The 21,914-nt window shown below is 47.7% G+C and overlaps 1 protein-coding gene and 1 long non-coding RNA gene across 2 annotated transcripts; one reads left to right on the top strand and one right to left on the bottom strand.

The window, feature by feature from the left end:
- Positions 1-2,648: 2,648 nt before the first annotated feature.
- Positions 2,649-17,335, top strand: GRPEL2 (GrpE like 2, mitochondrial). Its single transcript, XM_075900223.2, has 4 exons — positions 2,649-3,093; positions 8,418-8,574; positions 10,778-10,859; positions 12,546-17,335. Exons 1-4 carry the CDS (start codon positions 2,885-2,887, stop codon positions 12,899-12,901), a joined length of 804 nt encoding a protein of 267 aa, XP_075756338.1. The 5' UTR covers positions 2,649-2,884; the 3' UTR covers positions 12,902-17,335.
- A 1,814-nt stretch (positions 17,336-19,149) lies between these two features.
- On the bottom strand, positions 19,150-21,594 carry LOC142818709 (uncharacterized). Its single transcript, XR_012896312.2, has 2 exons — positions 21,454-21,594; positions 19,150-20,986 (listed from the first exon to the last, which is right to left on the bottom strand). It is a non-coding gene; the product is annotated as an uncharacterized LOC142818709 (long non-coding RNA).
- Between the last annotated feature and the right edge of the window lie 320 nt (positions 21,595-21,914).

Consider the following 21,914-nt stretch of genomic DNA (forward strand, 5'->3'; position numbering starts at 1 on the left):
CCGGCTACGGTGCCTGTGCTAGGTGCAAGCCTGTCAGCACCCAGCCAGCAGACCCTGCACCTGGCATGGCTCGAGCCAGCCACCTGATGCCCCCCAGCCCTCCCCCTCTTCCCGGGACCAGGCTGGCGGCTCCTGGGAGCTTGCCCAGGACCGCAAGAGGCAGGCACCCGCCTGGTCCAGTGCAGACATCGTGGACCTCGTCCACGACCTCCGCACTAGGCACAGGAAAGCGGCCGTCTAGGGCAGGAGAGCTGCCAGCCTGGCCACCCAGGAGCAGGTTGGCATGAAAATCAAGGTGGTCCACTGAGACCCCTGACCCTGAGCTTACAATGGCCGTACTGGGTCAGACCAAAGGTCCATCTAGCCCAGTAGCCTGTCTGCCGACAGCAGCCAACCCTAGGGACCCTGGAGGGGACGGACCAAAGATAGTGACCAAGCCATTTGACTCGTGCCATCCCTCTCCAGCCTTTCACAAACTTCGGGCAGGGACACCACTCCTACCCCCTGGCTAATACCACTCCATGGACCCAACCTCCATGACTTGATCTCACTTCCCTTTAAACTCTGTTCCAGTTCTAGCCTTCACAGCCTCCTGCAGCAAGAAGTTCCACAGGTTGACTCTTTGTTTTGTGAAGAACAACTTTCTGTTACTAGTTTGAAGCCTGCTACCCATTCCTTTCCTTTGGTGTCCTCTAGTCCTTCTTTATGGGAACTAATGAAGAACTTTTCTGTATGCACCCTCTCCACCCAACTCCTGCTTTTAGAGACCTCTATCCTGTCCCCCCTCCATCTCCTCTTTTCTAAGCTGAAAAGTCCCAGTCTCTTTAGCCTCTCTTCATATGGGACCTGTTCCCAACCCCTGATCATTTTAGTTGCCCTCCCCTCTCCCAGCCTCTCTCTTCCCCTCTCCCACCTCCTTTTCCCAGTCTCCCCCAGTTTTGTTCAATAAAGACAGATTCCATTTTGGAAGACACGTTATCTTTATTTTGTACATCAAGAAGAGGGGCTAGGGAAGGGTAAGTGGAAGGAGGTGAGGGAGGAATGGGGTACAAGCCCCCGATGCGGAGGACTGGGCTGGCTCTGTGGGCTTCTGGGGGTGGAAGCTCTCCTGCAACCCCCCAATTGCCCCCTCTCCCCAGATGGCAGCCTGCGGCAAGTGCAGCCGGTCTGATGGCCAAGTGCTGTGATGTGCCCAGTGTGGGTACTCTGGGCAATCCAAGCCAGGACTGCTTTGCAAGCGGGGCACCACTGAGAACTGTCTGTCCGGGGTGGAGGTCGGGTCCCTTTAAGCACAGCCCTCGGCTAGCCTGAGACAGCAGCTCCACGCGCTAAGTCCTCCTGTGATGCCCTGCCGGCACTGCTTCCGGCCATCCTTAACCCCGGTTCAGGGTCCACTCTGTGTGGACATGCTAGTTCAAATTAGCAAAACGCTAATTCGAACTAGTTTTTTAGTCTGGATGCGTTAGTTCAAATTAGCTTCGTTCGAATTAGCGCTGTAGTGTGGACATACCCTTACATCCCTAGTTGGAACCATCTTTTGCACCCAAACTGTCTTTCAAGCCCTACACCAGGCTGGAACCCCCCTCCTGCATCCCAGACCCTGCACCTGCATCCCAAGTCTCTGCCCAAGCCCAGAGCCCATCTGCACCCCAAACCTCTCATCCCCAGCCCCACTCCAGAGCCAGCACTCTCATCCAGGGCCCACACCCCCTCCCACGCCTCAACCCCCTGGTCCGGCCCAGAATCCCCCTCCACACGCTGAACTAGGGATATGGACAGTTACTGGCGGGGGACGGGGGACTGCAGCAGCTGCTCCAGCACCACACGGGCCCACCAGGGACAGAGGCTGCTCCCCGCATGGGCCTTTCCCTCCCCCCGCTCCTGCACCCCCGGCTCTTGCACCCTCCCTCCCCCCCGCCCCCAGCTCTTGCACCCTCCCTTCCAGCTCCCCCCCCCCCCCCCCCCGCCCCCAGCTCTTGCACCCTCCCTTCCAGCTTCCTCCTCCTTCCCCCCCGCCCCCAGCTCTTGCACTCTCCCTTCCAGCTCCCCCCTCCTTCCCCCCCGCCCCCAGCTCTTGCACCCTCCCTTCCAGCTCCCCCCTCCTTCCCCCCCGCCCCCAGCTCTTGCACCCTCCCTTCCAGCTCCCCCCTCCTTCCCCCCCGCCCCAGCTCTTGCACCCTCCCTTCCAGCTCCCCCCACCTTCCCCCCCGCCCCCAGCTCTTGCACCCTCCCTTCCAGCTCCCCCCTCCTTCCCCCCCGCCCCAGCTCTTGCACCCTCCCTTCCAGCTTTCCCCCTCCTTCCCCCCCGCCCCCAGCTCTTGCACCCTCCCTTCCAGCTCCCGCCCTCCTTCCCCCCGCCCCCAGCTCTTGCACCCTCCCTTCCAGCTTCCCCCTCCTTCCCCCCCGCCCCCAGCTCTTGCACCCTCCCTTCCAGCTTCCCCCCTCCTTCCCCCCCGCCCCCAGCTCTTGCACCCTCCCTTCCAGCTTCCCCCCTCCTTCCCCCCCGCCCCCAGCTCTTGCACCCTCCCTTCCAGCTCCCCCCTCCTTCCCCCCCGCCCCCAGCTCTTGCACCCTCCCTTCCAGCTCCCCCCTCCTTTCCTTCACCCCCCCGCACCCATTTTGGCATCACGCTGGGAGGCTGGTCTGCATTGGGGTGGGCTGCAGCCCGCACAGCTGACGGCGGCTCTAGGACCCGGGGTGGCGGCGGAGCGAGTCCCTCTGCCAGCGCCACGCTCCAGCCCAGAGAGAGGCGCCCAGGGGCCGAAAGGGCAGCTCCGCGCGCTGCTCCGAGGCGAGCAGGGCCGCCGCTCGTGCAGCGTCTGGCGGGAGTTGTAGTTTCCAGCACAATGAGCCCGAGGGGGGGGTGTAACAGTCTCGCAGCCCGATGACGCGGGGGCTGATGGGAGTTGCCGTTCCTGAAGCCGCGGCGCGGTGGCCGACGGGGCTTGTAGTTCTGTCGGTGGCGGGCGCGCTGCCTAGCGCTCAGTCACGCAAGCGGACCCAGGGAGGCGGGAGCATGGCCGGCAGGTCCCTGCGGGCGGCCCGGCATCACCTCAGCCCGCTGCTCTCGCTCGGCTCCCGGCGCCCCAGCAGGTAAGGCGGGAGCCTGTCCGCCCCGTGCGGCGGGATTCGCTGAGGGCTAGGAGAGGAGCGGGAGCGGCTGCGCTGGGGCTCCGGTACCGTGCCCGGGCGGGGGGCGCAGCCGGGGTGTCCGGGGCGCTGCCCGGGGGCGCGGTGCCGGCGTGAGGGGTCTGCCCGTTGCGAGCCGCGCTGCTGAGGGGCAGGGAAAGGCGTTGGGCTGCAGCCAGCTCAACAGCTTAAAACCCCTCCTGGCCCGAGCCCTCCGCCTTGGGCGCCCGCGGGGGTCCCGCCCGACACCGGCCGCTCACCTGGTGCTGAGCCCTCGGAGCCCCAAGCCAGGCCCCCTACGCGTGCGGGTTTGCCTGCCTGCAAAGGGGACAAGGGGCTCCCCAGCGCCGAGCCGGCCACCAGGAGCTTGACTGGCACTTGCCTTTTCAGCGTGGCCTTCTCGTTCCTAAGTCAGGTGCAAATAGGGAGTTTATTTCAGTGAAAAGAGGGGAACACATGTGTGTCCTCCTACTGAGGAAAAGAGGTACGTGTGAGAGTAAGGAGGAACTGCTGTTAATCCCTTCTGGGGAGCCAGAGCTAATAATTCATTCTGTACATTTTAGGAAAGGTCCAACAATACCCTTGAAATTGTTGGGGACCTGTTTGCTGAAGTCACTTTAAAGCTTTCAGTGAGAATGTGGGTGGCCCCTGGTTCTTTTTGAGGCCAGAAATAAGTGTAGCTGCAACTGATCTGGGACTGGGTCACTTACTGTAGTAATACAAATAATAATTATATTGTGGCATAGGAGTGGGAAGTTGATGTATGCTGACAAAGCAATAGGTATGGAATTGTTTTACTGTGTATGTTGAAAGCAAATCCCTGTCTGGAATAAAAAAAACCAGTCTTGGCTACCCCAAGGAAAATGATACACATTCCCATTGCTTCTGCTGCACCGATGAGGGCCTAATGTGGACAGGCTCCCTGTGGATGAAAAGTGGGTCAGGGCCCAGGAGATTTGCTTATGTAGGAGATCTCACTGGTGTAGTGAACCTTTGGAAAATGTTGGTGAAATAGTTATGGCTACACATGGATATCTTAATGAAATCTGAATGTTTATTAAGTGGATTTTTCAAAAGACTAAATAAAAATAAGAGAAATAAGGTGGGAAGGTAATATACTGGGCCAACTTCTGTTGGTGAAAGAGGAAACTTTCAAACTTACACAGAGTTCTTCACGCAGGCAATTCTTCTTTCTCTTTTGCTGAAGAAGCTGTTCCAATAAAAGATATAACCCCACCCACCTTGTGTCTCGGTTATCCTGCCATCAACATGGCTACAGCAACACTGCAAACACTAATCAGAAATGACTCAGTGTAGAAGTGGAAGCAAGATGTATTTTGAAAATCCCATTCTTGCTTCTAAAAGGAAATGGTTGAATAGTAAATACTGTGGGCCATGCCCTTTTATGTGCAGTATGTCAGTATAAGAAAAGCAGACAGGTGGTTACAAGTGGGGGCTGGCCCTGGATCTCAGCTGGGTCTTTGAAGCTTGGGATGCTCTTCCTTAGCTAGGGGAAGTATGTAACCCGCATGTAACCACCACTACAGATTCCTGGGATGTTTGGAGCTTAGTATAGGAGCCTCTACACTACAGCTTGAGCTATAAAGCCAGCTGGCTCTCAGTTTAGGCTGTAGAGCTCATTTGTTTATATCTCTCACTCCAATGGTCTACATGCCACTACCTGGAACAGTGAACTACACCCCACTAGGTGTGTGGGTTACACAGGTTTATTCTAGATTTATCACTCTAAAGAGGAATTAGAAGAAAATGTAAATACAAAAAATGGAGAGTTCCCCTATGTACTTTGGGAACTACTGGGTTTGGGGTTTGTAGTAAAAGCATGCTATATCCTGAAATCCTTCCCTTTGTGTGTACTGGTTAGTTATCCTTGTAAATGTGCTATCTCCTTGAAGTAAGTGACAGATGGACAAGCCTATCAACAATGTGAAACCAGCCCATAGATGCAAAATGTTAAATTATCCAAAATTGTGTGCTGTCATACTAATAAAGTGACTGTTAGATGGATGATGGCATTGGAAAAAAGTGACATTTATGTTGGATCCTCTCTCCTGAGAGGTGAACCTGGGGTATGTAACTATCATGAGAGAGGCAGGCTTCCTCACAAAGGGGACATGGAGAGAAACATGAATTTGGAAAAGGGAAAATATGAGACAGACTCTGTTCAGCTAGATTTGGGTGTTGTCCCTTAAATCCTCTTCTCCCCACACTGATCTGTCCTTTACTCTTTTCAGAGTCTTTCATTCCATCTCAATAAGCTCCTCGTTCCCTCAGGGATTTCCTCAGTGCTGTCACAGTCATATCAGAATTTCCTAACTTCCTCATTTATAATTATCTATTTGTAGTTGTTTGCAGTGTTGTGGCTGTGTTGGTCACAGGGTATTAAAGACACAAGGGGAGTGAGGTAATAGCTTTTATTGGATCAACTTCTGTTGGTGAAAGAGACAAGCTTTTGAGCTACATAGATTAACTTTTTTAAAGATGAACTCTAATAAAAGATACTACATCACCCACCTTATCTACCTATTGCTAGGACAACTGGGCTATGTCTAGACTGGCATGATTTTCTGGAAATGCTTTTAACAGAAAACTTTTCTGTTAAAAGCATTTTCGGAAAAGAGCGTCTAGATTGGCATGGACGCTTTTGCGGAAAAGCGTCCGTGGCCAATCTAGACATGCTTTCGTGCAAAAAAGCCCCAATTGCCATTTTTGCGATCCGGGCTTTTTTGTGCAAAACAAATCTCAGCTGTCTACACTGGCCCTTTTGCACAAAAGTTTTGTGCAAAAGGGACTTTTGCCCGAATGGGAGCAGCATAGTATTTCCGCAAAAAGCACTGATTTCTTACAGTAGGAAGTCAGTGCTTTTGCAGAAATTCAAGCGGCCAGTGTAGACAGCTAGCAAGTTTTTCCGGAAAAGCAGCTGATTTTCCGGAAAAACTGGCCAGTCTAGACACAGCCCTGGGGTTAAATAGAAGATGAGACTGTATCTGGAAGATGGGACTATATTGCCCTAGCTGCAGATAAAGACTGTTTTTCTTGTCTACTACACACCTCATCTCTTAGGAAGAGGCAAACTATGCAGCTTTTTCCTGTGTTCCATTCCATACAGCAGTTCTGAGTAAAATTCTTCAAAACATGGCTCTGAGAGAGTACTTGTTCCTGCCTGCAGCATGAGGCAGGCTAATCCAAACAGCATGTTGGAGTTGGTCCTTTCTATAGGACAAGGGTGTTTTTGGGACTCGGATCTGGTTTCACTAGCTGGGAAAGGGAATCCATGCCGGCAGCTCTCTGCTTCACGTAGGCAGGTTTCTCTGGCTGAAGTACTAGCTCATTTGTTCCTCTCGCTCTTGCGTGTTGTACACACCCCTCTACACACCCACGAGTCACATGCAGACAACTCACTAAACTTCCGTTCCTGGGAAGTGAATCAGTAGCAACATCTTCAAATATTTGTATAGCGCTTTAAAGCAAAATATGTCTTGATCTGTAGGTGATTGGGCTGCCAAGACTATTTTGGCTGAATGGGTCATCTAAAGCACATTTGTTAACTTTCGTGACTGAAGTTATGTAAATGAAATGAGAAGATTTATACACACTTAAATTTTCCAACTTGTACTGATCTGTTTTGAAATCGAGGCTAATCCATTCATCTGAAGAAGTGGGTTGTGCCCACAAAAGCTCATACCACCATCTACATTTTTTTTTTTTTTAGTCTCTAAAGTGTTGCAAGACTATTTGTTGTTTAAGTTTTTTCAGTTACAGAATAACTTGGCTACCCTTCTTAAACTCCTCCCCCCCCCCACCTCCCTGTTTATGCCTCTCCTTTTAATTTTGGGAAATAGCATTTGCTAATCTGTTATCTTTTTAAAGAGTAACTTGTAATTAACTGCTTGCTATTTGCAACTTTTAGTTGTAAAAAAACAAACCCCACACCCTGGTTATTTCTAGGTCTCCACCTCCCATCTGTCTTGTGATAACAAACTTGCATTTTTGTGGCATGACTGGCTAGACAGTTGCACCCTTTTTATCTCTCTCTAATGGGATAGTCTCCACTGAGACAGAAATTCATTCACAGATTCCACGGCCAGAAGGGACCATTGTCATCATTTAAGTTCCTGCTAAGCTGTGCAGTCATATAGCTTCCCATTAAGTCCCACACAGGGGCTCAGTGCTGCAGCAGGGAGAGAGATACTTCTCCCCAAAGCTGCTATTGGTGGCAGGGGGGCACCCTTCCCTGTCAGCTCCTTCACCAAGATGTCACAGTCAGGGGAAAGAGAGACCCTTCTTCGTTGTCCCCAACCCCACTCCAGCTGTCCTCTGTGCTGTGACTAGAGGGGAAGTGGCCAGCACAGCAGGTCCAGCTCCTACGTGGGGAGACCATGGGGTTCTGTGTGCTGCCTCTGCCTTCTGTGCAAGAACTGCACAGGCATCATGCACCACTCCAGGATACCTGCTAGCTGCTTGATGCCCCTGTACTGGCAGGCATTAGGCAGCTTGTCTTAGCAATGAGCTTGAGCCTAATAACGAGCCACCTGTACCCCAAACCCCTCATCCCAGAGCGTATATCCCCCTCCTCCACCGCAACCCCCAGCCGTGAGCCAAATCTGAGTCCCCTTCCTGTGCACAAACTCCCTCAATCCCACTTGCACCTTACTACATTTAAAGTGCAGAGCCTCAGCAGGAACACATCCTCTCCTCCCCCCCCCCCATCAACTAGTTCATCAATTAGTTAATTAACCAATACTTAACATCCCTAGTTCAGATCTGAACTGCCTGTGTTGGGATTTCACATGCTGTGCAATTTCTATGTGCATAGACAAGATCCCGTATTTCGTGTAGGATCTGTTCAGCAGGAATGTGCGTGCCTGGCTCCCACCCTTTGGCTAGATGCATAAAGGAGGGTGTGCCATCTTCCTCTCAAACATTAGGTATGAAGTCAGGGAAAGAATTATCACCTAGATACACCAATGCATTTAACATGCCAAGTTGTATGGTTATGTGGTTTGTTGACCATCTGGGCTATATCTGCTATCTTTCCTGCAGAGCAGATTCAGCTCTCTACATTTGAGCTTGGTTTACATATCTCAAATAACTGAATGGCTGAGTGGTGCCAGTTATCCTATTATCTAAGCATTAAAGTGCACGGGTTAAGATCCTACCAAGGTGTCTCTAAAGAGAATGTGCTTTTAATATTTATGGGTATAAAGCAACATTCTTCTGAGCTCTGGGTCATGTTCCTCTTTCTTCTTTGCCTTTGGCTTGTATTTCAGAGATTGCCTGTGTGTCTTCAGCACTGCTGCCCAGCAGAGAAGCACAGGAGATGAGTGTGGCCCAGAGGATCCCTGCGATGAGCCGAGGCATCCCCTTTCTGAGCGAGCTCTAGAGCTCAAAGCCAGCAAATTGGAAGAACAAGTTCGTGATTTAACTGTGAGTTTACCATTAGCAGCTTCTTAGCCAAAGTATCCCCCTGTCCTCAGGGCTCAGTCCCTTCAAAGTGGGAAAGCACATTTATTTCACTGTTAAGCCACTCTGAATACATTTAGATGTCTTACATCACAAAGCTTTTCACCATTTCCACAAGATGCTCACACCAACACAGAAAGACACCCATCTCTTGGTGCAAAGTAGCTACGAGTTAGTCATTGCTTAACAGCAATGCCCAGTTAGCAAAACATTTTGTCCTCTTCCATAACATCAGGTGTTGATTGCTGCTGTTTTTCACTGAGGAGATGGCTCTCTATGCTTTTGGAAATCAGCATCTGTTCTGAAATCCTGTTCTCTAAATGCTCTAAATTTTATGGCCAAGTTACCTTACTTTACATAGCAGAGTTCTATTTCCTCTACTCTTGCCTTTACATCTTTCAGTTCCTAGATCTTATCAGATGATCCCTCTTCCGTCTTTTTTTAGAACAGAATCACGCATCCCTATTTCTGTGAACTTGTAGTCACTGCCTGGCTCACCCATTCCTTGTGCATTTCTAGACTTGGCCACCTCCCTATGACTCCCCACATTTGAAAGATGGTTGCATCATTTATGCTGCATCATCTTAACTGGAACACCCTCATACTTCCACCTCAATGCAATGAGTTACTTTTGTACTGTAAACCTTCCCCCATTTACTAATTTGAGTAGAATTAAAGGGCCCAAAGAGTCAAAGATGATGATGTGACCCTGTCATCATCCAGTGTTTAACAGACCTCTGCCTGCTTGGTATCATGGCAAACACGTGATTAATAATTGTTTGTTACAGATACAGAAAAGAAAGGAAAACAGGTAAAGTATTATACGAGGCTTTCACTTTAACAACTTGTCTTATTCCCTTTCCCTTTTGCCATAAAGTCTTTAGTAGGGAAAATATCCTGTCTGGTAGTTTCTTATATGCTATTAAATATCCTAATAACTGTCCTTCTTTAGGGAAAAGAGATAGTTAATCTGCTCTCTGGTTTACAGCATCGTTGCAAAATAGTCTTGGCCAGGTAAACTAGACTCTTATTAGAAGGAAAAAGGAGAGGGGTAGGAAGGAGAAGAACTAAGGTGGGAAAGGAAAAGGACATGTGGGGTTCGTCTGGGGATATGTGACAATGTCATCTCCCAAGGGAGTGGTTGTGATTTAGCAAGAGGAGGTGGAGATATGATGTAATTTGGGTCCCTCTCACTGCCTCTGTCTGGTCAGGTTATGTCTCAGGATTGGGATGACAAAGGCCCAGTAATGTTGCAATAGATTGTGGGATCCCAGGAGAAGGCAGGGGTGGCAGCCATGATAGTAAAGCTCGCTTCAGCAGTTGCTGGCATACAATAACCTACCCAGTAAGGATGGGTTCGCAGCTCTCACTCCACTATTTAGGGTTGGGCAGCCAGTATCCTGCAGTATAGAACCTACAGCCAGACCTGGACCCCACCATGTGAGATTTGGCAGCTAGCAGCCAAACCCCACCACACTCAGCTGGGCAGCCAAATCCTGGGACTCAGGGCACAGTGTGGGGCACCTGGGTTGTGGTGGTGGTGGTGGTGTGGCTGCTCCTGTGGCCAGAGCCATGGTGTTGATGTCCCCACTGGGATAATCACAGAGCTGGAACTGCTGTCGCAGTGAGGCTGCCCCAGTAGAGACAGCCTCACTGTGGCCCTGGGTCAGCCGCCCATCATGCAGCCCTGCCAACCAGGCCACATGGCAGCTGCTGGAGCTGGAGCCCACCATGCCACTCACCTTCCAGCATGAAAGTGAGTACTGCTATGTGGCTCTGCGAAGGGGGTGGGTGGGCATAGAATTTTTGTGTGTGACTATGCAGAACCTTAGAGGGAACTATGGTGTCGCCCAGAAGCATAGCACAAGCTTTGTAATATGGAATACATACGTAATCCATAACCAAAATACAAAGGTGATACAAACACATACGTGAGATTATCACATTTGACAGATTATAATAATTTTGCAGATCTCATGCCAGATATGCCATTGTAAAGCTCATTGCCATTTTATAGTCTTGACATTCATCCCCAAGTTCCATACAGCATCACAGCTTTCACAGGGCGTGGCTCTTGGAATAGACTGTGTAGAAGGATGCAAGAGGTGTGGCTCTTGCAATGGGTCACTCGCCCTTTATAATGCCTCTCCTGTTGCTGTGTGTGTAGGAACGATATCGGAAAGCCGTGGCGGATTCTGAAAATGTCCGGAGGAGAACACAGAAGTTCGTGGAAGATGCCAAGCTGTTTGGTAAGTGAAGTGCTGCTTGCATTGTGCAGGGGCTATTTTCTGCGTGTGGCTTGCTTGGCCAAGCAGACTGCAGAAAGTACAAATAAGCCACTGTTTTTTCTAAATCCTGTTGTGGTGATTGGCCTGACAGGCTAGGCTAGCTAGTTCCTGTGTCTGCATGTTCAGCCAAATCCTGTAGGCTTATCTTGGAGATAGCACTAGTGCTTGTTTCTTTTTGCCAGGGTCCATTTTATAATGGTGTTTATACTAATAACCAGTGCCACTCTGGATTTTGGTAATGTATTTGTTAAATGCTTGCCCTCAGCTCTGAGCTGGTGTAAATCAGCATAGCTTCACTGATGTCCTTGAAGTTATGATTTACATCAGCTGAGAAATAGTATTTAGAGTTTATTCTGTGCTCTGTGCAGTGTCATCAAGCTATGATCATTTTTGTAGTACCAAGACGTGTTTTTCCTTTCTTCTCTGATATGAAACTAATGGATTTAGTGTGAGCTGGGTTAGTGGCCCTCACTTTCACAATTAATGTATTCATCCTAAAATATTTTTAGTAAACTCTGTATTGGTGAAATGGACTGGATTTATAGCCCTGGAGACTGATGTCCTTGATTAGCCAAAGAGCATATGCAGCATGAAGAGCAGCAGAGCGAGCATTCCACACTCTGCATTATCAATGTACTTCTGTGGGCGGGGCCACCGATAGCGGTGGGAGGATAGTTCAATCCCCCTGATGAACCCAGTCTTGGGCATCTCTGCTTACACTGCCATCAGAAATACTAGTTGTGGTTTTAGATGATATGGGCACCTATCAGCTTGGAACTAGGCTGAATCCATCACCTCATATTACATAGCCTGCCAAGCAATCTTATCAGGTGCTCTAAAATATTACTGGTGTGACTGATTCAAACCTAAAAAATCTCTGTAGCTCATCCCAGTCCTGGAAGGGTCCTTTTTTTCCTCATTTAGTTAATGCTTATCTGAAGGCTGCTAGAGTTTATATTGGGTTAGACTGATTGCTGTTGAACTCATTTGAATATGAGTAATTTTACCATGTGTCCCGAGTTCAGCAGAGGGAAATTTGACCACCCTATTCTTTCTTTTTCTCTTCCAAAAGCTAGGGTTGTGTCTAGACTACAGGGTTTTGTCGACAAAGCAGCTTGCTTTGTCGACATAACTGAATGTAGTCTAGACGCTCTTTGTCGACAGAAGCTTTGTCGACAGTATCTGTCGACAAAACTTCTGTCGACAAAACCCTGTAGTCTAGACGTACCCTAAGTTTCCTAAATGGCAAACAGGCTTTGGATTCTAGACCACATTTGTTACCAGGGCTCACCTGAATGTTCTAATTTCCCAGGTTACAGGAACATCATGAAACAAAGTAATGAGACTCTGTGAATAGCTCTAATTTGTTGAACATGTGTATATTGTATAGCACTGTCATCCTTCCCTATGGTGTCTGGGAATCTTTAGTGCACTCTTAACTCTGTGAAATGCTGAGGTCTCAGTCATAGGAGACATTGAATTCCCTGAGTAACCCTTGAACTGGGGGCTGAAGGCACTAATTAGTTTGTCAGGATCAGATCCTTCAAATGATATGACAGTATGACCAGGACTGAAACTGTAGCCTTGCACAATCAGTCACTGAACTGACATTGCTTAACACCTGTCTATTTGTGTATATGGCTGCAGGGATCCAGAGTTTTTGCAAGGATCTGGTGGAAGTGGCAGATATCTTGGAGAAGACAACTGAGAGCACTACAAGAGAAGCAGAGCCTAGTGACCCGAAACCAACCCTCAAGAAGATCTGTGAAGGCCTCTCTCTCATAGAGGCTAAAATGCAAAGTGTATTTGCCAAGCACGGCCTTCAGAAGATGAACCCAATTGGTGGCAAATATGATCCTTACGACCATGAAATAGTCTGCCATGTGCCAGCAGAAGGAATGCAGCCGGGCACAGTGGCACTAGTGACTCAGGACGGGTATAAACTCCATGGTCGTACTATCAGACACGCACATGTTGGTGTGGCAGTAGAGTCGCAGGAGTGATGTGGCTGCATCCTTGGGGATCTGGGACCTTTATGAGCTGAGGACTCTGCCACACACTGGTGATAACAGCTGCATGTCTTTTCTTTATTTATTAAGCTAGGCTTGTATTGTACATTGGCTTCTTCACAACATGTGCAGTCATCTTGGCTTTAATTCCAAGAAGATCAGTTATTTAATGATACTTTTCTGAGAGTATATGGAGTAATTCTGGGAGTCCTGCTATTTGCCAGAAGCATGTGGCACTGCTAGCCCCTTTCTCTGTTGGATTCAGGTATCTATTAAAACTTGCACTGGGGAAGAGGGACTTGGAGAGAGAGAGAGAGAATGTGAGAGCTAGGAATTTCTGCCTTCTGATCCCAGCTCAAACATACTCTTTCTGTGGCTTTGGGCAAGTCACTTAGCCGCTCTGCTTCAGTTTCCCTACATGTAAAATAGGGATAAAATTAATACTTACTGCCTCGCAGGGGCGTTGTGAAGATGAATATTTGAGATGCACTTTAGAGTTGAAGACCTCTAAGTGCTAAATATTATTATGAGACTCTTTTGTGGTCTTTTTTTTCCCTATTTTTCTTAGGCAGAGAGCTGTGGAAAGGTCTGCTGTTTTCAGCCAGACTTTTCTCATCTCTGTTCAGAAAGTAATTCTGAATTAACAAAGCCTTAATAATCTTGTATTTTAATATGTAAGAAGGTTTTTTAAAATTCAGTTGAAACGATCAGACTAATGTTTACTCTCCAACAAATACTTCAGACCTGTCTGCTTCTTATTGAAGTAACAGTAAGTAACACCAGAAAGGAGGAGCAGAAATTATTTTCAAGTCTTAGCCAATGAACAAAGATGTAGGCCTGTTCTCAAACAAGAATTACATTGAAAGCAGGGAAATCTCTATCCCTAGATCACTTGTGCTGCAGCTTCCAAGCTCCAGAAACGGTTCACTTTTTATCTGTCCCAAAAAGGAAAATGATCTCTTATTTTGTCATTCACCACCTAATTGCTACACAATTAACATTAGTTACTTTTCCCAATCCTAATTCAGAGCCTAATTCTATCTGGCTGAGGATAGACATCAAATTTGGGCTTTATTTCATTTTTTTTAGATGGAAGGAGGGAAGTCTTAGCAAAAGCTCCAAGTGTCTTTAAATCAGTTGCAGCAACAATTCTGAGCAAGTGAAGAGAAACTGGGATCCAAGTGCTAGCCAAGATCAGAAGCTGGTCTGAAAGGTTTTTGTTCAAGGCAGTTTGGTGTGGTCTGGTGAAAGATTATGGGGCATGTGTATCTCTGCTGAACAGTTCTTGTGTGATAGCTTCAGCTAAACTGAAAGGATAGGTAAACTCATCCCCAGCATGACTGATTTACTAGAAGCTAATGTGTATCTGGGAGCTAACATGGAATCCACCCCCCTCCTTTTTTTTTATGAACAGTGCAAGAAATAGTGGAAGAGAAGGCCCCCTGTGCTATCAGATGCACTATAAAAGGCATGGAAAATGAACAGTTGTGCTTTCAGGAGGCTTCCTGCTAAGGAAGGAATTCTTGCCCTCTCACTTGCTATCAAACCTATGGTCTGGCAGGGGTTTGGGCTCTGCTTCCAAAGACTTTGTCTAGTGGGAGTGTTAGTTCTAGCTCAGAGAAGGTATCCCTTTCCCATTCCTTTGTAGATGTGCGATGCTGAAAAAAGGCACCCATGGTTTTGTGAGGGATCTCTAGATTACACTCTCCCCCCGTTAGCAGCTACAATTAAGACTTCCTGGGAGCATTACATAAACATCGAACGTATTCAGTTGAGTGAGTTTTTTCTAAGACAGACGTGTCTCTTCTTGTAGGGCTAATGCAAAACTGCCTCTTAATAAAATCTGTACACATAGTTCCCTTGGGGTGATTCAGAATTCTGACTCTTACTTACGAAACACATCTCAGAGTGCGATCTTTTGGATGTTGAGGTGGGTGTTGAGGAAGGTACTTGAGATCGCAGCCCTGGAAATCAGTACTTAATCGCCATATTGAATCAGTTCTGGTAAACATCCATTTAAGTTCCTTTATCTGTGTAATGTCTACAGTACTTGCATACCCTATAGGATAGCTGTAAGGATTAATTTAAGCCCCAAGACTCAGGAACCCCTTACCGCCCCAGCATTGGGGAACCCGCCATGGAGGCTCCAGCCCCCCTGCTGCCCCATCATGGGGCTGGAGCACATAGAATCTACTAGCTTGGGCCCCACTAGGCTCTGGTATGTGTGGGGAATGTGGGAGTATCTTTCTCCTTCTCAGTCAGGGCCACATCAGTGAGGATTTTATTTTCTCTGGCCCAAAAATGGTTCCCCACTCCTGATTTTAAGGTGTATGAAATGCACTGAGTTCCTTTGAATCCCACAAAATGCTACTAAGCAAATCTTAACAGACCAATTTCTCATATTCCCTAGCAGGAGTTATACGTCTTAGGCTAACTTTAGTCCTGTTGCCTTGCACGCATGTGCATGCACACACAAACTCCTTCCTCATGTTATGGAGGTTATCTAAGGCTAGGCTAAATGTCTTCTCTGGAGATTGCGTTCCCCTTGCTATCGTCCATAGTTTGTGTAATGCTTGCATGCAAAATATAGGGGGTCATATTTCTCTTTGATGCAACTCTTGCACTTCAGGGAGTTATATCAAGGAGGAATTGGGCTCTTTGCCTTTTTCTTCTCAGTTACGTTATGGTGGCCTAACCTCAACACAGAGGTGTGTTAGAAGGGAAGACTTGGCCAAGGAGGGAAAATGTTGCAGCAACACTGGTCACTTCCACTTGCCTTGGAACTTAATGTAGATGTCTGGATAATGTGTTCATCTGGAACCATGGGATAAGCTAGGAAACAAAAGGTAGAAATAAACAGTTTTCACAGTAGAGAGAAGTAAACAGTGAGGACCCCCAGCGATCTGTAATGGGAGTAGTGCCATACAACATTCAGAATGATCTGGAAAAAAAAGTGAACAGCGACAACATAAAGTATTATTCAAGATAGTTACATCCGAAGTTGACTATTTAGCATTACAAAGAGATCTCTCAAAACTGGGTGACCAGGCAACCAAATGACAGATGAAATTCAATGATAAATGCAAAGTAATACACATTTGAAAAGATCATCCCATATGAACATCATCAACATACAAAATGATTTGGTGTGAAGTAGCTATTCTCATTCTATAAATAGATCTTGGTCTCATCATGGATAGTTTGCAAACATCTGCTTAATGTGCAGCAGCTGTCAAAAACTAACAATTCTAAGAAACATTAGAAATGGATAAGAAAATATCTCAGTGCCATTATATAAACCCATATCTTGAATCCTGTATGTAGTTGTGGCTGCCCCATTTTAAAAAAGACATATTTGAATTGGGAAAAGCATAGAGAAGGGCAACAACAGTGATTTAGGGGTATGGAACAGCTTCTATATGAGGAGAAATTTAAAAAAAAAAAACCTGCTCAGCTTGGAAAAGAGACTAAGGAGCAATATGATAGAGGCCTATGAAATCAAGAATGGTATGGAGAACGTGAACAGGGAAGTACTTCACACATTGCTCAGTCAACCTGTGGAATTCATTGTCGGGATGGTATGGCCAAAAATATAATTAGGTTCCAAAAATATCTGGATACATTCATGTAGAATTGATCCATCAATGGCTGTTGGCTGAGATGATCAGGGAAGCAGAAGTGTCACTAAACCTCTGCCCTAAGCTTGGGACTGGACAAGAAGGGATGGATCACTCAATAGATTGCTCACTCCCTTCTGCAGCATCTGACATTGGCCTCTGTCAGAGGACAGACTACTGGGCTAGATGAACCACTGGTCTGACCCAGTAGGGCTGTTTTATGGAGTGTTGGTCAGTAGAATGGTTCTTGATTCTGACAACCCTCCTTTATGTTGGTATTCACCTTTCTTCATGACCTCATTAGGTCTTATCAGTGGGGCACCTTTGTGTTGAATTTTTCCATGAGGCTCCCAGTGGCAGCCTCATATGTTTGGCAGCCTGTCTGACACTACAGTGTAAAATGTGAACATTTCTATGTCGACCTCAAATTCTCTATGCTTCACTAACATCTGTTGAAACAGCTGTGATAAATCCATTATTAGCACTCTGATTTTTAAAATATTTGTTTTTATATTTTAGTATTTTTTTTAATTTTAAAGCACAACCTATTTTGATATCACTTTTGCTAAATCAAATGAACAAAGAATTGCTAATCTCCAAAAAGGTGCCATCCTTTTAATTGGATTTTTCATTTGTTTCTATGCTCTTCTTTACCCAAAGGTTCTACCTGTATGAGAGAAAAATGCGAACAGGGGTGTGAGGAGTGGTGCTGATGATTGATTGATGAGAGGTTTGAGTTAATGTTGGAATTTGCAGATTTCTTCTAGATGTCTGGATACTGTGTGCGCTAATAAAAATGGCTTTTTCAAGATTTTTTTTGACGATTGAAATGATTGCCCATTGCAGGTGCTGTTTAAGTGGGTCACTACAGTAGAGTTAAAGATTTGTAGCTATTCTAATTCTTGCTATTTAGAATCAGCAGTATTCATCGGAGCTTTGTAGTGATTCTTTATCAGGACTCCCAGAAATAGTGTACCTGTCTGACAGGCTCTGACATGACCATGCTCTTTTCACACTCCTACGGGTATGCTGCCAAGGCTCTGCATTGGACTAAACCATCTGGCAATGTGATGGCATCATTGCTATCCCATGCTTCGTGGATTGCTTCCCATTTCCATAAATACAGCCCCCAGTCTAAGCCCGTTTGTATGAAGGAATGCCTTGCACTAGCATCAGATCATTTTGCACTATTTCCCAACTTCACCTTGCAGATCACTGCCCTTATGTGTCAAGTTTAGTGCCTTACCATTTCTTCCTTGTACAAATGTATTCTTTCATTGTTTTGGTCCAGTGGTCACCAAACCTGTAGATCTTGGAACCTTTGATAGGTGATCCTGAGAGGTTTCATTGGGAGGCTGTCAGGTGCTGGCACTTCATCTGCCTCTCAGCACTGCTGTGCTGCTCCTGCCCTCTGCCTTGGAGGTGCCTCTCAGCCCCACTGGGAGTCTCCTGCTTGCTGTGCAGTGCACAGGAAGAAGAGGAGAGGGTGATGTCAGGGTGCCTCTCTCTCTCTTCACCCTGTAGCCCATCTCCACAGGGCAAAGGGAGTCAGGGATGGAGAGAGTTTGCTGGCTGGCTTTCGGTAGTGGTGTAGGGTTATGGTAGGGTTGAGCTGGCCGTAGACCCTTGCACCACCACCCAGAAGCCATGTGTGGTAAGTGGTGCCCAGCTGGAGCTCACATTACAAACCCCAGCCCCAGTCCTGAACCCCTACTGCACCCCAAGCCTCTGCCCCTAGTCTGATAAAAGCTAGTGAGAATGGGGGAGGGAGGATAGAGTGAGCAGGGGTGGGGCCTCAGAAGGAGAAGGAGCAGGAAGGAGGCAGGGCAAGGGTGTTTGGGTTTGAGGTAGATCCTGGATTGCACTTAAATTCAGAAAGTGATCTTATGCTTAAAAAGTTGGTCAGTGATCTTATGCTTAAAAAGCTTTGGTCAGTTGCAGTTTGCCCCTTTGGATACAATATACTTGAGCAGGTTTACTCCCTACTGATATAGCTATTTAAAATGAGTTATTTGTACAGTGTTACCCTCTTCAGCGGAACTCATGGTCATCGCAAGGTAGGTTAAGATCTCTGGGATTTAGGGACATGCTTCCTACCCCCTTAAACTAAATACCTGTTTCTTATTTATTGCCTTATCTCTCGGCCATACCTTCATGCACTACAAGGTCTGCTCTCCATTCTGGCTTTAACTGAAACTGACACTTTTTTGGGGGAGGGTAGGGGTGGACCCCACTCTCTTTAATTTTCCCTGTAAATATGGCACTGCAGCATTCTAGCTAGTTGCTACACTGACTTCTATCCAGTATATATGTTTCTAACTTTGCTCAAGTTCTAACTCCTAGGACTGATTTTTTTCCCCCCTCACCCTGGGCAAAAGTACACGCAATCCTTTGCTATCAGTGGTAGTAGGTGCCAAGACCTTATGGGGAACAAACCCATGGTCCCTGCCCCAAAGAGCTTACAGTCTAATTAAAAATACTACAGAGGAGGGAAGACATGGATGAGAATATGGTCAGGCAGTTAGAGGGTTAATGACAGGGTGACTTCTTTGAAGTGCAGCAGTAAAGCAGAGGATTTTAAAGGCCAGAGTAGTAGCAGAAACAAAATACAGGACTATGTAGCACTTTAAAGACTAACAAGATGGTTTATTAGATGATGAGCTTTCGTAGGCCAGACCCACTTCCTCAGATCAAATAGTAGCAGACCTTTCCATGTGTAAGGGGCCATGCTGATGAAGACATGGAGGTGTTTGTGTAAGAAGCTGATGTATGGGGGAGGGGGTGCACTCATTTGCAAGCACCAAAATTGGGTTGGCTGCCAGGCCCAGCCCTCCAGGTTCCATCTGATGGCTGTTAACAGGCCTGTATAATAGTAGTTGGGGAGTGTGAATAGCAGCCAGTGGAGATGGGTCAAGTCAGTGTTTCTCACCCTTTTTTACATAAGTACCCCTTTGAAAACTGTAGGTACTTACAATTTTTTTTTAGACACACATTTTTTTTCTACCATTGCAACACATTTGTTTAAACAACTTAATCATAGCTGGGCGGGTGATGACATTTTTGGGTGTAAAAAGTACAAAAATAATAAAATGCTGTAAAACTTAAAACAAATTTCAGTTGTGTTGATGTACCACCCCCCTCCCCCACCCCAGACTTCTCTCAAGTACCACTGGTTGAGAAACACTTGGTCTAGTTCACACACTGCAATGGGAATAGATTGATATCGTTGGCAATCTCAGCAAAGGAGCCATGGATGCAGGACTCCTCTTTCGGTTTTGGAGTCCATCCCTATGCTGGGAGTGAGGCAGGGGACAGCGATGGACGCTGCCTCTGAGCTGAATTTGTTCTGTCTCCAAGGCTGTTAATCTGGCATGTTCATCAGAACTGAATTCACACCAACTTTTTCTGAAGATAGAGAAGTATTGTGCATCCCCTAGGAGACTGTGAGATACTCAGCCCGCCCCCTCCCCCCCCACCAAAGCTCAGTGGCAAGGGGGTAGGAGAGGAGGGTTTGGGCCAGTGCTTTCTGTACTACAGACGTTCTTTTCCCACCCTCTCAACATTCCAAGTCCCGCTATATCAATGACTGACACTCCTCCAATGCCCATGCCCCAGAGCCATGCAGCCGACCATAAGGAAGGGCATGGCAGTCTTAACATTCTTCAGCCTGCATTTCCTTTGTGAGGTTTTGGGTCCAGTTCCTTCTGGCCTAGGCAGTGGGGCTCAGGAAAGGGAGCAATGGAGAAGGTGACTAGAGAGCTTGGAGTTGCCTGGCCTGTTGCTAGGGTTACATCTCTCTTCCCCATCTGCTTTCCAAGTATGGCTGGTGGAAGCTGGAGCTCTCCAGCTGTAGCTCTTTTGTGTAGCAACTTGAAAAGCAACATTAAAGGTCCAACTTTCATTCCATGTCAGAGCTCACAGTGGATGACAATCAATGCTGTGCTTCTAGAGAAGGAAGGCAGAGAAGTGGATCAGGAGATGTTCTGTGCTTTGGATGGAGTGGGCAGGGCAGGTGGTAGCGATTCAGGGCCGGAGGAACAGCACCCTCCCACCCATGAGGAGCAGCCTGGCCAGAAGCCCTGCCTGCATTCACTGGTGCTGGCCTTGCCAAGCAGATAGAGCAGCAACAGGCAGAGGCAGCTGAAGAAGCAGGGGCACATGGAATGGCCATGCTGCCCACCATGATCCCAGAAACCTTTATTCCTGTATAAGTGTTAAGTATATTATAACAAAATCATTTTACCAATCAATGTTTCCATTCAAATTTTTCATTAACTTCCCTTCAGCACATTCATTGCATGACTATACTGTACTCCTTTATATTTTAAAAAAAAAGTGTGGTCCACATGTACAAAAACTCTCACTCCCCAGAAATTCCTGTGTAGGGGCCTGGTCTTTACTGTGCTTTTGGAAACGTGGATGTTTGCTCTGCCTTCTGACTTGCCAGGGCCATCACAGGATGCTGCGGAGAGAGGGGTTGGTTACCATGGCGTGAGTGAAAGCAGCTGGGGGTGCAACTTTTCATAGAGGAGGGTGCTGGCAAGAAGCCCCCAGTCTACCAGTTTCCAGAGTGCCCCACAATGCCCAGGGCATTCTTAACAGGTTGCTTCTTTGCTTCATTTTTACTCTAAAGCTGCAGGCCTGGATTCAGCCTGAGCACTCCACCCCAAGCCATTCACTACATGTATCCGTATAGGCTAGGGGATCATCCCATACTGCTGGGTCAGCAGGGGTCAGGTAAAGGGACGGCTATAAGTTAACTACTAGGGGCCTACATGGTGGGGGGTGCACTGTGGATTTGGACAACTAGAATTTCGGCCCAAGAGCATCGGGCCAAGTCCGGGACTGAGGCTGTGTTGCCATAGGACCCCATTCCCTTTTCCTTCCTTCTCCTCAATTCTGATGGAAACGTGTATTTGAAATGTTCACCTGCCCTGGCTGCGAGCCGACGGGGGGCGCGTGTGACACCATGTGCGCCGGGGAAGGGACCTCAGTGCAGAACAGAAGGTTTCCTGATCTTTTAACTGAGCGCGGCTGGGTAGCCCGGGGCCAGCAGCGTCAAGGAGCCCGCTGAATGCCGTGGAGCGCTGCGTGGGCTCGGCTGGCTGTCCGCTCTCGCGGCAAAATCTGGCTGTAAGGGGCTCAGGCAGGCTCCTCTGGTAATTTGCGGCACTGCAATGGCCCCTGAGCAGCGCAGGCTGGGGTGAAGGCCACAGGTCTCGTCCGAGCTGGCGGGACTGGGGCTGGAATCCCGGCCCGGAGCATCGGCCTCCCGTCAATTCCTAAAAACAACAAACGGTCTGGTAGCACTTAAGACGAAGAAAACATGGGAAGGCGCCGACGGCCGCGCTGAATTTCTCTCACCGGCAGCTGTTCTACTTCGCTAGGGC

The sequence above is a fragment of the Pelodiscus sinensis genome, chromosome 16, assembly GCF_052426305.1.
Source record: "Pelodiscus sinensis isolate ZL-2025 chromosome 16, ASM5242630v1, whole genome shotgun sequence".
Lineage (NCBI taxonomy): Eukaryota > Metazoa > Chordata > Testudines > Trionychidae > Pelodiscus > Pelodiscus sinensis.

Excerpts from the sequence above, each read along its gene's own strand:
- GRPEL2 (XM_075900223.2), top strand. The coding sequence starts at position 2,885 with ATGACGCGGGGGCTGATGGGAGTTGCCGTTCCTGAAGCCGCGGCGCGG. Across the intron at positions 3,094-8,417 it reads GGCTCCCGGCGCCCCAGCAG|AGATTGCCTGTGTGTCTTCA; the intron begins GTAAGGCGGGAG and ends CTTGTATTTCAG. Across the intron at positions 10,860-12,545 it reads GGAAGATGCCAAGCTGTTTG|GGATCCAGAGTTTTTGCAAG; the intron begins GTAAGTGAAGTG and ends ATATGGCTGCAG.